This window comes from Pelophylax lessonae (genome assembly GCF_965119305.1).
Source record: "Pelophylax lessonae genome assembly, chromosome: 5".
NCBI lineage: Eukaryota > Metazoa > Chordata > Amphibia > Anura > Ranidae > Pelophylax > Pelophylax lessonae.
In genome coordinates this window covers 491,121,341-491,132,889 of record NC_138772.1, presented here as the reverse complement: position 1 = coordinate 491,132,889, position 11,549 = coordinate 491,121,341, and the positions used below count along the sequence as shown (strand labels likewise).

The following is an 11,549-nucleotide window of genomic DNA, read 5'->3' as shown; positions in this document are numbered from 1 at the left end:
ACGTCCCAGGTATAGCGCGAATAACATGACTATACCATGAGCTCAGCTGCAGACATCATGTGAAATAAAAAAAAAAAAATACATCAATTTTTTCATCTTTAAAATAAATACTGCATAATGATATTTATGTACAAATCTTATATACGGTCTTGTTCTCCCTATAAAAATTAGAAAGAAAAAATGCATCTTGGGATTTATTATTTTTTTTTTTTTTCAGAAAATAACATATTACACTGCATTTTCAATACATCAATTTACTTTCATTTATGACATGATGATACTGTAGATGGTATTTTGTATACATATATATATGTATAAATATATATATATTTTATATACTTTTTTGTTTTGCTGGTTCACAACCATCTAAAATTACTTTGATAAACAGCTTTATAGTTAACAAAAAAAGGATAATCTATCTACCTCATGGAAAGACAATAACATAAATTAAAAGCCAATTACATTTTTTTTTTTTTTTTTTGCCCAAAGGTACATTTTTTACCCAATTTGAATTAGAGGGGATTAAAGTATAGGGATAATATTTTCATGACCTGCTATTTATAAAAAAAAATCCTCCATACTGTCTATAGATGTGCTGAATGATGTGTATATCCATCTAAACACATGTATAAATATGCCTGTTAACATTTGTGTACATGAGCAAAAACTTACATGTAAGTATACTTTTATATATAACAATTTACAGCCCATGCACATAAATTGCATGTTTATGTTTTAATTTATTGTTCATTTTTGGAAGAAACACTAACTTGGGAGTAACCCAGCTGTTGTGGAACTACAAAATCTAGCCTGTTTCTGGAACATTCTGGAAATTGAAACTTCACACCAACTAGAGTCAAGAGTTATAAAGATACACATAGACATTAGATACAGAGTCAATGGGCCTTTTATTTTTAACAGGTTTAGGTAAAGTGTAGGGTACAAAAGGCTAAAAAAGAAAAAGGAAAAAAAAAAGCTTTGGGACATGACCAACTAAGAAAAAGAGTACTGACTGTGTTGGCAATTTTGGAGAGCTCTCCGTCACTCATGAACAGAATCTAATGCTCACAGGATATGGCTGCACATTTTTAGGAGCATAAAAGATGAATTTGGGAAGCATCCAATAAATGACTATATAATGTCTATGGGTACCTTAAAGTGAACCTGTGGCCAGGATCTGGGCATTCAAATATTTACAAATTCTGAACAAGCAATAAATCAGCTTTAAAACAATCCCTTATGGACCTCTGTAGTTGTAGGCATTGTGGAGATATTCATTCTCATAGGTCAGAGTAGGGGCATTAAATTGGGTTCATTTCTCTGGCAGCCTGCCAGACTACAATGTAAACAAACCGAAAGGGTTCTAAGCTGCTCAGAAACCAGACTTCAGAGTCTCTGTTCTTAAGCCTCATGGACACTGGATGTTTTTGCTATCTCTCCTAGACGCCTTTCCTCCTGGCAGCAATGTTTTAGTGCATCAAGTGCTTGAGACTTAAGTCATTTCACTGGCCAGAATAAAATATTGCTCTTGTCACTGAAATTAGTTAACGCTCAAGCGCTAAATGCACCTAGCATAATATGTGTTTAGATGTGTCAACACGCTGCTCCTAAACACACGGGCAGAGGGTTTCTTATCTGCCTCTAAATGCCCCTGTTTCTAAACTCCTCTAAATATCTATGTGGGCATGGACACATAGGCTAATATGGAGGTGCGTTTAGAGGCATAAAAAAAAGTTAGACGCCTATAAGAGCAGCATCAAAAGCAACCAGTGTGCATGAGGTCTGCACCTTGAGGGTGAATTGCTCCACAGTGCTTTTAACTACAGAGGGCTTGGTTTAATATTCCATTTTTACTTGTTAAGAATATGTAGTCACTTAAATGTCCATAGCTGGGCTGCAGATTCACTTTAAGACTGATTTGGAAGAGAAAGAAAGTAAAAAAAATAAAGGCAATGTCACAATTCATCGATCTGAACCAGTACACTATGATAAATAATATTTGAGCCTTCAAATTTCAAGATGCAAATCGGCAACACACCCAAACAGATATTTTTGGTTTTACCTCAGGGGGTTGGGGAGGGGGTGAACATCAAGGTCCCACAGAGCTCAACGGTTGTGTTCCTAAAAAGTTACAGGACCACAAATATGGCAGCTAGAGCCCGGTGTTAGAACTACTTCACCATAACATAACAGTTCATTGAAAGAAGCATGCCATCGGCCAGAAAAAATCAGCAAGTGTGGTCAGCCATTACACCGACTGAACTACCTTCCATAACAAAGCAACTTTGAAAAGTTTGACCTTCGTAGCATCGAAAATAAAAGATCAAGTAAAAACGTTGCTTGTATGATACACAACTCCGACAAAGTGCAAAAAGGGCATACCTTAATTGAAAAATAGTGGATATTCTTTTTGTTCAAAGAGAGGACTTTCCACTGAACTCTTGAGTTCAACAATGCTGGGCACTGAGAATGTACGAAGATGGACAATGGCCACTTAGTTATATAATTTTATTCCCTTTAAGACTCAATTTGATGGTGAAAAAAATTGTTACCATGCACTGTACAAGATATTGCAAAAAAGTTCAAATATCTTTTATATCAAATACATGCTGAATTACCTTAGGTATTCTCAAGCCATGTTGCAAAATTCTTTTCAACATGCTTGATTTTCAAGAAAGGTTGCTATGCAATGGACATCAAGAGGATGACCTCCACTGTATCTGGCAGGTCAAACAAGGAATTTTGTCAAACATTTCAAGAATGCAGGAAAAAAATCTGCAAAAAGTTTCCAAACATGGGGACAGAGAAGCAATCAAGGCACACAGGGTAAGGTGGTGTGCCATCAACCAACCTGAAAGAATGGCATCAGAAAAGAGGTTTGGGAAGAGTGTGGGACACAATGCAAAAAACAGGGACCTAGGAAAGAAGAAATGGTGGACATGTACATGTTCAACTCTACAAGGTTTGTACCTTTAACATTTAAATAAATCATATATGTTACATTTTTTGTCACATAAAGAGAATTTTAAATATTTGCTAGAAAGAAATTTTATTTTAACATATGCCTGCAAAAACACAGACCATGATTGGTTTTTTAGAATGATAAACGTGGTTTGTCTTTGTTTCACGCCGTTGCAGTCGCTCCCCCTTTTTTTTTTAAACCATGCACTAGTGAAATTTTTTTTCTTAAAAAGAATATAAATCGTTGAAAATGGCTGTATCTTTTTGTTATTTTGTTTCATATTTTTTGCAAGTTGCAGCCCAAAGAAAATTATTTTAGTGTTCACTTAGATCCATGTTCATGCAAAACAAAAAAAAAATTTTTTTTGTCTCTGAAGTACCGGATAACCACAGAAAAATTCTTCCCCGGTGAAATTCGTCAAATAGTGGACTCTGTTAATGCTACTGCTAAGCCAACTTTGCTTCAAACTATGGGCATGTGTGACCTTCTATAATCATTCCTAATAACACTGGCGTTCCATCGGACTTCATCCTCCTTGTAGTACCCCATACTTTATCGATCTCCTTACTCAGGGCTCCTTCTTAGGCGTTTCCAATCTTTGGGGGCAAATATAAAAAAGAAAATGTTGCAACAACGTGATATGTCACTGAAGATGACTTTCGTCGCATGAAATATTTCTTTTGTTAGTGTCAATAATCCATGGCTTCAGACTTAACTAGAACTGAGCTTCACTGGTCTTCAATGCCGTCAGCTAGCTCCCCTCCATCACCTGAGAGCCTTCTATAGCGCACAATGTGTGCGACTTCCGCTGAGAGCGCAGGATCGCCCAGTATCCCTAGCAACAGGCTCAGAAGACACAAAATTAAGCATGCAGTGTTTACCAGGGAGCGCGACCTGTCATATTTCGTAATCTTGTGATTTTGTCGTCGTTTATTTTTGAAACGCTGGTTGCAGAGACAACAGTTTTTGTTTTTTTACAGGTGCTATGACCTAGAATAAGAAGGTCCTGTGGAACTTTCAAGAGAAGACTGAGAAGCTCTCCTGGTTAAAGGAGCCAATGTTGGGTCTACTAGAGAGGAGGGGGGAAATAGTTTAAACCATCCAATCACCATATTGGACAGGTCCAGTTCATCTAAAAGTATCTGTGCCACACCCATAAAAGATTTGTGATCCATACGTCCATAGTCACCCCACACAATTATCTGTAGATATATAAAAAAAGAGGAAATTAATTTAATTAATTAAAACATTTAAAAAATGTACCTATTCTAGATCTCCACATAAACCCTATCCAACACAAAGGGATTTATTTATAAAAGTTTTCACACAATATTCCCACTGCTTTCTCCCATTAGAACAAAATTGGTGTGTTCCATAGCTACTGATCAAAATTTCTGTTTGATTTTTCTATTAAAAAAAAGTTAAACTTGATTGACAACAATTGCTAATAACTTCACTTCCATTCCTTTTTTTTCAGTTTCCGTTAATCCATCCACAGTCCACTGGTCCATAGAGGATTATTCATACTGCACTAGCTATCTACTCTCAAAACTGGCTCAAGATTTGCACATGTTGAATGTCACACAGGAAAATATAAGGCCAAGGTTCTGTAATATACAGCACAGCCCCATGACCCTCCCAAGTCATATATGTAAGCTGAAAGAGTTTTTCCATAAAATAACTATGTTTGTGAAAAGCATATTCATTGCTACATTGCTATCCAAAGGTAAATTAAATTTGTGTTATAATGCTTTTCATAAATTTGAAACCTTGTTTCTTAATTGTTCATTAGGGACACAGAGTAGAAGGAATTCTGAAAAGCATAGGTCATGCTGCCACCTACAGGAAAATTAGACAGTGCCAAGACAACTGTCAACTTTTCCTTCTTATCAAGACAAAAGGGTTCATTTACTAAAACTGGAGTGTGCAAAATCTGTTGAAGCTCTGCATAGAAACCAATCAGCGTCCGTTTTTTTAAAAAATCTCAAAGCATAATTGAACAAGCTGAAGTTACAAGCTAATTGGCTATCACACACAGCTGCACCAAATTTTGCACTTTCCAAATCAACCCAATATTTTCTTCAGTCAAGATTCTTTGTAAACTGAAGAGCCAAGAGAGCTCCCTTTTCAGGATCAGCTGACCCAAGCACTGCCTTGGAAGCTGTATGCCAACCCTACCATGCCAAGATGTGCAGCAGGCCTGTAAAGTGACCTTTAAGCACTGGGCTCTGCTGGTGGCACTTTCCAGACACACTGTGTTAATTAACTGCAGAACACTGTACAGGTCCATGACCAAGATATACCTACTGGCGTTATCCTGAAGATTCTGGTTTTGGAATTTGGGGCTGCAGTGCAGTTTTCTGGCCACTGCTACAGTAAGTCACAATGGCTTTACGCTTTATGAAGGCTGTCTTTTGTTAACTGCATTAACTGTGTCTTCGGCTATCTCCTCATCAGGGTTTAATGCTCCAGAGCTCTGTGCTGTGACACCTTCTGCATTGCAGGCACTTGGCCGGAACAGGCACTTTTTGAATGTGTCTGTTACTCTCCCTTGTGTCGCAAGTCGCCATATCGCTTACTGCTGTGTTACATTTATTTATTTATTTAAATACATGTTAACTGCATTAACTGTGTATTCGGCTATCTCATACACGTAATAACACTGCCTCTCCCTCCTTCACTGCCATGGCCCTCATTTGCAAAGGTCCTTCATGGACTTTCTTTGATGCTGTCCTAGTCACATACAGTTATTTAGCCTTCCCTGCTCCTGTAGCAGGTTTGTGTGTATCCCTATGGAAACATTCACACTTTATATACTATCAGTAGGTCAGATCATAGGGACAGAGGTAGCAGTCCTAAAGACCCTCCCAACTCCCAATTAATTTACAGTTTTGGGTGGTTTACAGTGTCCCTCTCCATGAACCTCCATGACGCAGACTGCCTGGAAAGTTGTCCCGTGTCACATGCTCCTTTGTCTACCTTAGCTCCCCCAAGAATGCCTACTATGTCAGATTCTGTGCACAAACGTTTTGTCAAAATAGCTGACTCAGAACTCAGTGAACTTGAGTGTACAGCTTTGCTTTCTTCTCCCGAGTCTCTGATATACCTGCAGCTGTGTCTGTACACTTAGCTGAGGGTGATGAAGAGTTCTCTCCTTTTGGATGAGTATGTGCCTGATGAGGCTCAGTCTGCTGACATTACTCCCAAGCCTAAAGAAGCCATATAGGCCTTTACCGAAGCAGTACATGCCTGTTTAGAACCGAAACAACCTGCATCTTATTTCTCTTAATTTACTGGTTTGGGCTCCATTAAATATCCCCAACCTATCTAAATCTTCCCAGCACACTTGCTAGTGCAACCAATTTTTGTATAGTGACTGGTTAGTTCCTAACTGTTTTGTACAGCCAAGCAGTTTACTAAGCAATATGACATGGAGGAGGTGTTTATTCATTTGTGGTCCATTCTGAAGCTAAGAGACTGGACTGCTCTGTACAGAGTTTAGGACTGCATTACAATGCTTAGAGTGTATGCATTGGTGAAGGATTATAGCTTGTATTGACTGGCTTTTGTTTGCCTCAAATCTGCTTCTGTCCCCATACAAGTCTATTGTAATGCAAAAGCAGCTTAAAAGGCAGCCAGAAAGCTGTCAAATTTAGGTCACATACAATTGTCAATGAACTCTGAATGATCTCAGAAGTATCTAAAATTGGTATCAGAAGCAAACTGCATTTACCTATCGAATCCACAACCTGTCAACACAGGGCCATATAACCCCTATTAATTGTTTACTACTCTCTAGAGATCCGTTAGAGAGATTTCCCCTCAGTGAAGGAAAATCTGCAACGGGGCACAGACAGAAATTAAAAATTGTTTAAACCTTCCCCTAGTCTACTGAGAAACAAGGTTTTTTATTTCGGTCTGTGTTGCTATTGGGATTTCAGTCTCACTTCCAACAGACCATGGTGAGCTCTAAAAATTTGACAGGGCTTCTAAATCTTCTGCACTCTATCCAAAAAAGTTAAGGCTGGACATGCACTTCTATTATTAAAGATAGAAGAAATCAATCTTTAAAGGATAAGTTCCCCATTGAGAACATGTTACATGTTCCACCCATTCCCCACTGCTGCAGCCGCCGCTCGCTGCCCTCTCTCCCTGTGACAGCAGTACTGGGAGAAGCTCCCTGTACCAGCTGTCACTTTTTGAAAAGAGTGCAGCTGTGCAGGGCTCCGGCCACAGAGTTCTGTGAATGAATGAACTACAAGTACCAACATCCTTTGAGGATGTTGGCTTGTAGTTCTCAAAGAACTAGCACGGCACTGTTGAGAGCTGTAGTAGTTCTTTAAGTCTTGCTGTCAGTGTGAAACTGCTTGGCCGTATGAGGTATGATGTACGATGTATGGGCACACAGCTCACACTGACAGTCTGCAGGAGACCTGCATGGTATCAGTGATCTGCTTTCAGGCTTTTAAAAAAAAAATAGTAAATGCACATTTTTTTACCTGCAAAAAAATGGGCGTTTATTTATTTATTTTTTAAAGTGAACCTATCCTTTAAAGATAGAAAAAAACAGCGCACATCAAAGTCAGTCTGTTTGGCCAGTCTGTATATGGTGCCGACAAATCATGAATTTAAAACATGTATCACTTCCCCGTCTAACTTTGTGCTTCACCTTGAAATACATATTCTGTCCCCCCCAGGAAGGCACATTGGGGACATATATAAATCCTGCCACAAGGCAAATCAATGCTAAACAGGAGCAGTGAGACGCATAGTGAGACAGCTTGATTCATAAATTCCTCTTTTGGCTCTTTAAATTCTGCACTTACCACTAAATAAAACCCGACCCTGACCATTTCCTAATTATGCAACTGTTTAGAGTGAAAATTTGTTTTATTACCAGCAATAGGTCTGTCTTTCAGCTTTGCAAACTGTCGCACTTGGCTGCCCATGAATATGGATGCACAGATCTGTAAACCTGTCCCAGAGACTTTGCTAAAGGCTTCTGGTGCCCTCTAAGGTCCAGTGGTTATGAATACATGTAAACTATGATTTGCCCTTTTGGTCAGGAGAACTTCATGGTCTACCAATACCTTATATTTTATCAAATTATTTTTTACCTGTAAGACCTTTCCTTGGGGTGATTCTTCAAAAGATAACAGTTGCTGGTATAAAGGCTCCAGCGTTTTTCTTGCTACTTTTGTTTTCTTTTTGGCTATGCAAACTCCATTTTCTAATAGATACACCTTTACATATGGTGCTGCAAGAGGGGAAACAAACATATGGTTAGCAATAGGCAACGGCAAACAACTTAACATCAACAACTTGTCATCCTCCACGGATAAGCTTTCAATTCTAGAGGTATGCTTATAATTTCAGTTGTCTATACTGTATTTTTTGGATCAATTGAGTGTTTTGTGGTTTTCACCGAAGGTGAATCTGCCTATTACCAACAAAAAAAACAAAATGCAATGTGGTGCTTACTCAGACTTACCACCTCACAAATAAATGAATGTTACTAATACGAACAATTTACAGAACCAAGGTAATGTTTTTGAACACGCAGTTTCAGTTATTCAAAAACATTTTCTCTTTATTTAATACAATATATAAAGGCAAGACATGCAATACACTCTCCATGAAAACATTATATTACTCACATATTTACATGTAAAGGAAGGTGAGACAAGGGTATGGTCTACCTATGTTTTACATAAGTCCATTGGCGCTTTGTCAAGACTCGACTTCCTCTACTATGTGCACACTGCACAGTAATATTTTTTCTAGCAAGTATAACCAGCTAATGCATAGCTTTATCATACTCGGTTTTAATAGCCAAGCCTTGGTGAGGATTTTATTTTATGTGCCCATAAACAGAAGCAACGCTCACTGCAACTCCCTCCCCTCCCTCTCACACCAAACCCTGGCCTGGCATTCACAGCTGTCATTTTCTGAACTGTTGTGCTGTTTGTTTGTGGCACCAACCTTGCAGGCTGCTACACTGTACAGTGCCAGCTTTACAAAATAAGCACAGAGTTTGTAAGCAGAGTGGCACTGCAGACACTGTGACATCCTTAGCTGTCAAGCCAGTGCTCAGCTGGGGGGGGGGGGGGGACCAGTCAGGACAGGAAAGTTGGAGTAGGAGGAGGTAATGCGTGCTCCAAAGTCACATCTGATGCTTCATTGGGCCTGAGTCCAGCAGTGTAAGGAGGGACACAATGACCACTATGTAAGGAGGTACACTGACCACCAATGTAAGTGAGCACACTAGTCACCAATGTAAAGGGACACACTGACCACTGATGTAAGGCTCACTAGCCACCAATGTAAAGGGACACACTGACCACTGATGTAGGAGAAGACACTCTAATCACCAATGTAAAGGGACACGCTAACCACTGATGTAAAGCTCACTAGCCACCAATGTAAAGGGACACACTGACCACTGATGTAGGAGAAGACACTCTAATCACCAATGTAAAGGGACACGCTGACCACTGATGTAGGAGAAGACACTCTAATCACCAATGTAAAGGGACACACTGACCACTGATGTAAGTGAGCACACTAATCACAAAAAGTAAAGGGACACACTGTCCACTGATGTAAGGGTACCGATGTACCAATATAAGTGTGCTTAGTGAACACAATGTAAAGAGACTCAATGGCCGCAATGAAAGGGGATACACTGACTGGCACGGATCACCCATGTATGGGGGCATACAGACCACCAGTGTAAGGGCACACAAGGAAAGTCTAAGGGAGCACATTGATTACCTACGTAAGGGGGCACACCGACCGTCCGTGTAAAGGGACACACCAACCTCCCATCTAAGGGGACACACCGACACACTGGTGTAAGGGTACGCACTGAGCTCTAATCGTCAGTGTAAGGGGATTCACTCACTGCCAGTGTATGGGGGCACACTGACTACCAACCATCACTGTAAGGGGGCACACTGACTACTGACCACCAGTTTAAGGGGGCACACTGAGCACTAGTCGACAACTAAGGGGATGCACCACCACATAATGTTGGGGCATAGAAGCTTTTTTTAAATAATTTAGCCTCACAAATGTTTAAAACCACTGCTCCTGAAGGTCAGAATGTCCAATTAGTTTAAAGGGATTCTGTGACCAGGCTATGGACATTCATGTATTGATCTATTCTAAACAAGCAGGAAATGAACTTGAAAACAAGCACTGATTGAACTCGGTAGCTGCAGAAACTGTAAAGCAATTAATCCTCAAAGTTCACAGAAGATGCACTAAAGAGTTTTAAGTCAGCAGGTTAGCTTACCCTGCCATTTATCTCTAGTACGGTATGGATTTGCACTCTTTTACACTAGCAGTGGTGTTTATCACCCTCCTGAAAAGTGATATACGATGTTTGGCTTATAGTTGTGGTAGAGCCCCATTCACTTAATAGGAGAATTTTATCAGCAGTGCCGCCTGTCAAGCTCTGCATTTATCAGTAAACTGCTGCACTGTAATGCAAAGCACCGCGGCACCTGCCCGCTTGTAGGTGAGTAGTCGGAGGAGAGGCAGCAAAAACGAGGATCAACCACCTGTTTTTACCTCTCCTTGACCGCCCATTTGAAAGGAGCCTTACTGCTTCTTATACATTTCTAAATATTTAAATGTCCATAGCCTGGCCAAAGATACACTTTAAAGAAGGAAATACCACTGGCATTAATGTCATCCTAAAAACCCTTGCACAAATGAAAAAAATATACCCAGGTTTAAAATAGCTAATAGTTTTATGCATTCTTTTAATGATGCGATATTGCTGGTACTTCTTAAAACAAAACTCACAATCCATTGCAGGAAACTGTTCAGCTAATGGTAAAATGTGAAATCCATTGCTGGCGCAGTGCTGTTTAAAGCAAGACATTGCATGGGGCTATTGACCTGATGGCTCTGACTTGAGTAAAGCATACGGTTTTTTAAAAGGGCAACATTCCCTACCATTTTTTTTTTTTTTTTGTGCTAACAATATTGCTGGTGCTTTACATGAAAAGAAACAGCTTCATATGTATTCCTTGTTAATAAAATATACTATATGTAATAAAGTAATGAAACGAGGGGCAGCCTGCTTCATCACTAACATGTCGTCACTCCAGGTACATGCCTTCATGACTTTTGCACAAAACAGGGCTACATATCCACACTGGTTAACAAACCACTAAATGTTTGGCACAAACAAGCCCATAAACCTTTTCCCCCCATTTACTTCCATGGGCATACCTATGCACAATTTTGTAACTGTTTCAGCTAATATAAGCAGAACTTTTGGTAAGTGTATGTAGTTTATAATGACATCTCACCTGGCAGTGTCTTGGACCCTGGTTTTACTACAAGCCCACGCGCTCGTATAATTTCCACCTCCAACTGTCCCTTCTTATCCATCATTCCAACCTGAATGTCCCCTACAGGAAAGAAACAGAAACACTAAATAACTAACATAGTTGATTGCAAATCACAGTTAATTTAAAGTGCGTTTCCACCCAAAAATGTCTGAATCATTTTAGGAGTGGGAAAGGCTTAGAAAATGTGTCATATTTTTCTCTCACTCTAAGGCCTTATTTAT

The 11,549-nt window shown here is 39.5% G+C and overlaps 1 protein-coding gene across 40 annotated transcripts in view; it reads right to left on the bottom strand.

Moving 5' to 3' along the window:
• Positions 1 to 1,720: 1,720 nt before the first annotated feature.
• Positions 1,721 to 11,549, bottom strand: part of RIMS2 (regulating synaptic membrane exocytosis 2) — a gene marked incomplete at its 5' end in the record, with an annotated part of 943,810 nt that continues 933,981 nt past the window's right edge. For all 40 annotated transcript variants that reach the window (XM_082257909.1, XM_082257877.1, XM_082257910.1 and 37 more), the window contains 3 exons: positions 1,721 to 4,164; positions 8,080 to 8,219; positions 11,287 to 11,388. In XM_082257909.1, the coding sequence (XP_082114035.1) occupies positions 3,946 to 4,164; positions 8,080 to 8,219; positions 11,287 to 11,388 (461 nt within the window). In that variant the 3' untranslated portion in view covers positions 1,721 to 3,945. The remainder of the gene's footprint in view (positions 4,165 to 8,079; positions 8,220 to 11,286; positions 11,389 to 11,549) is intronic.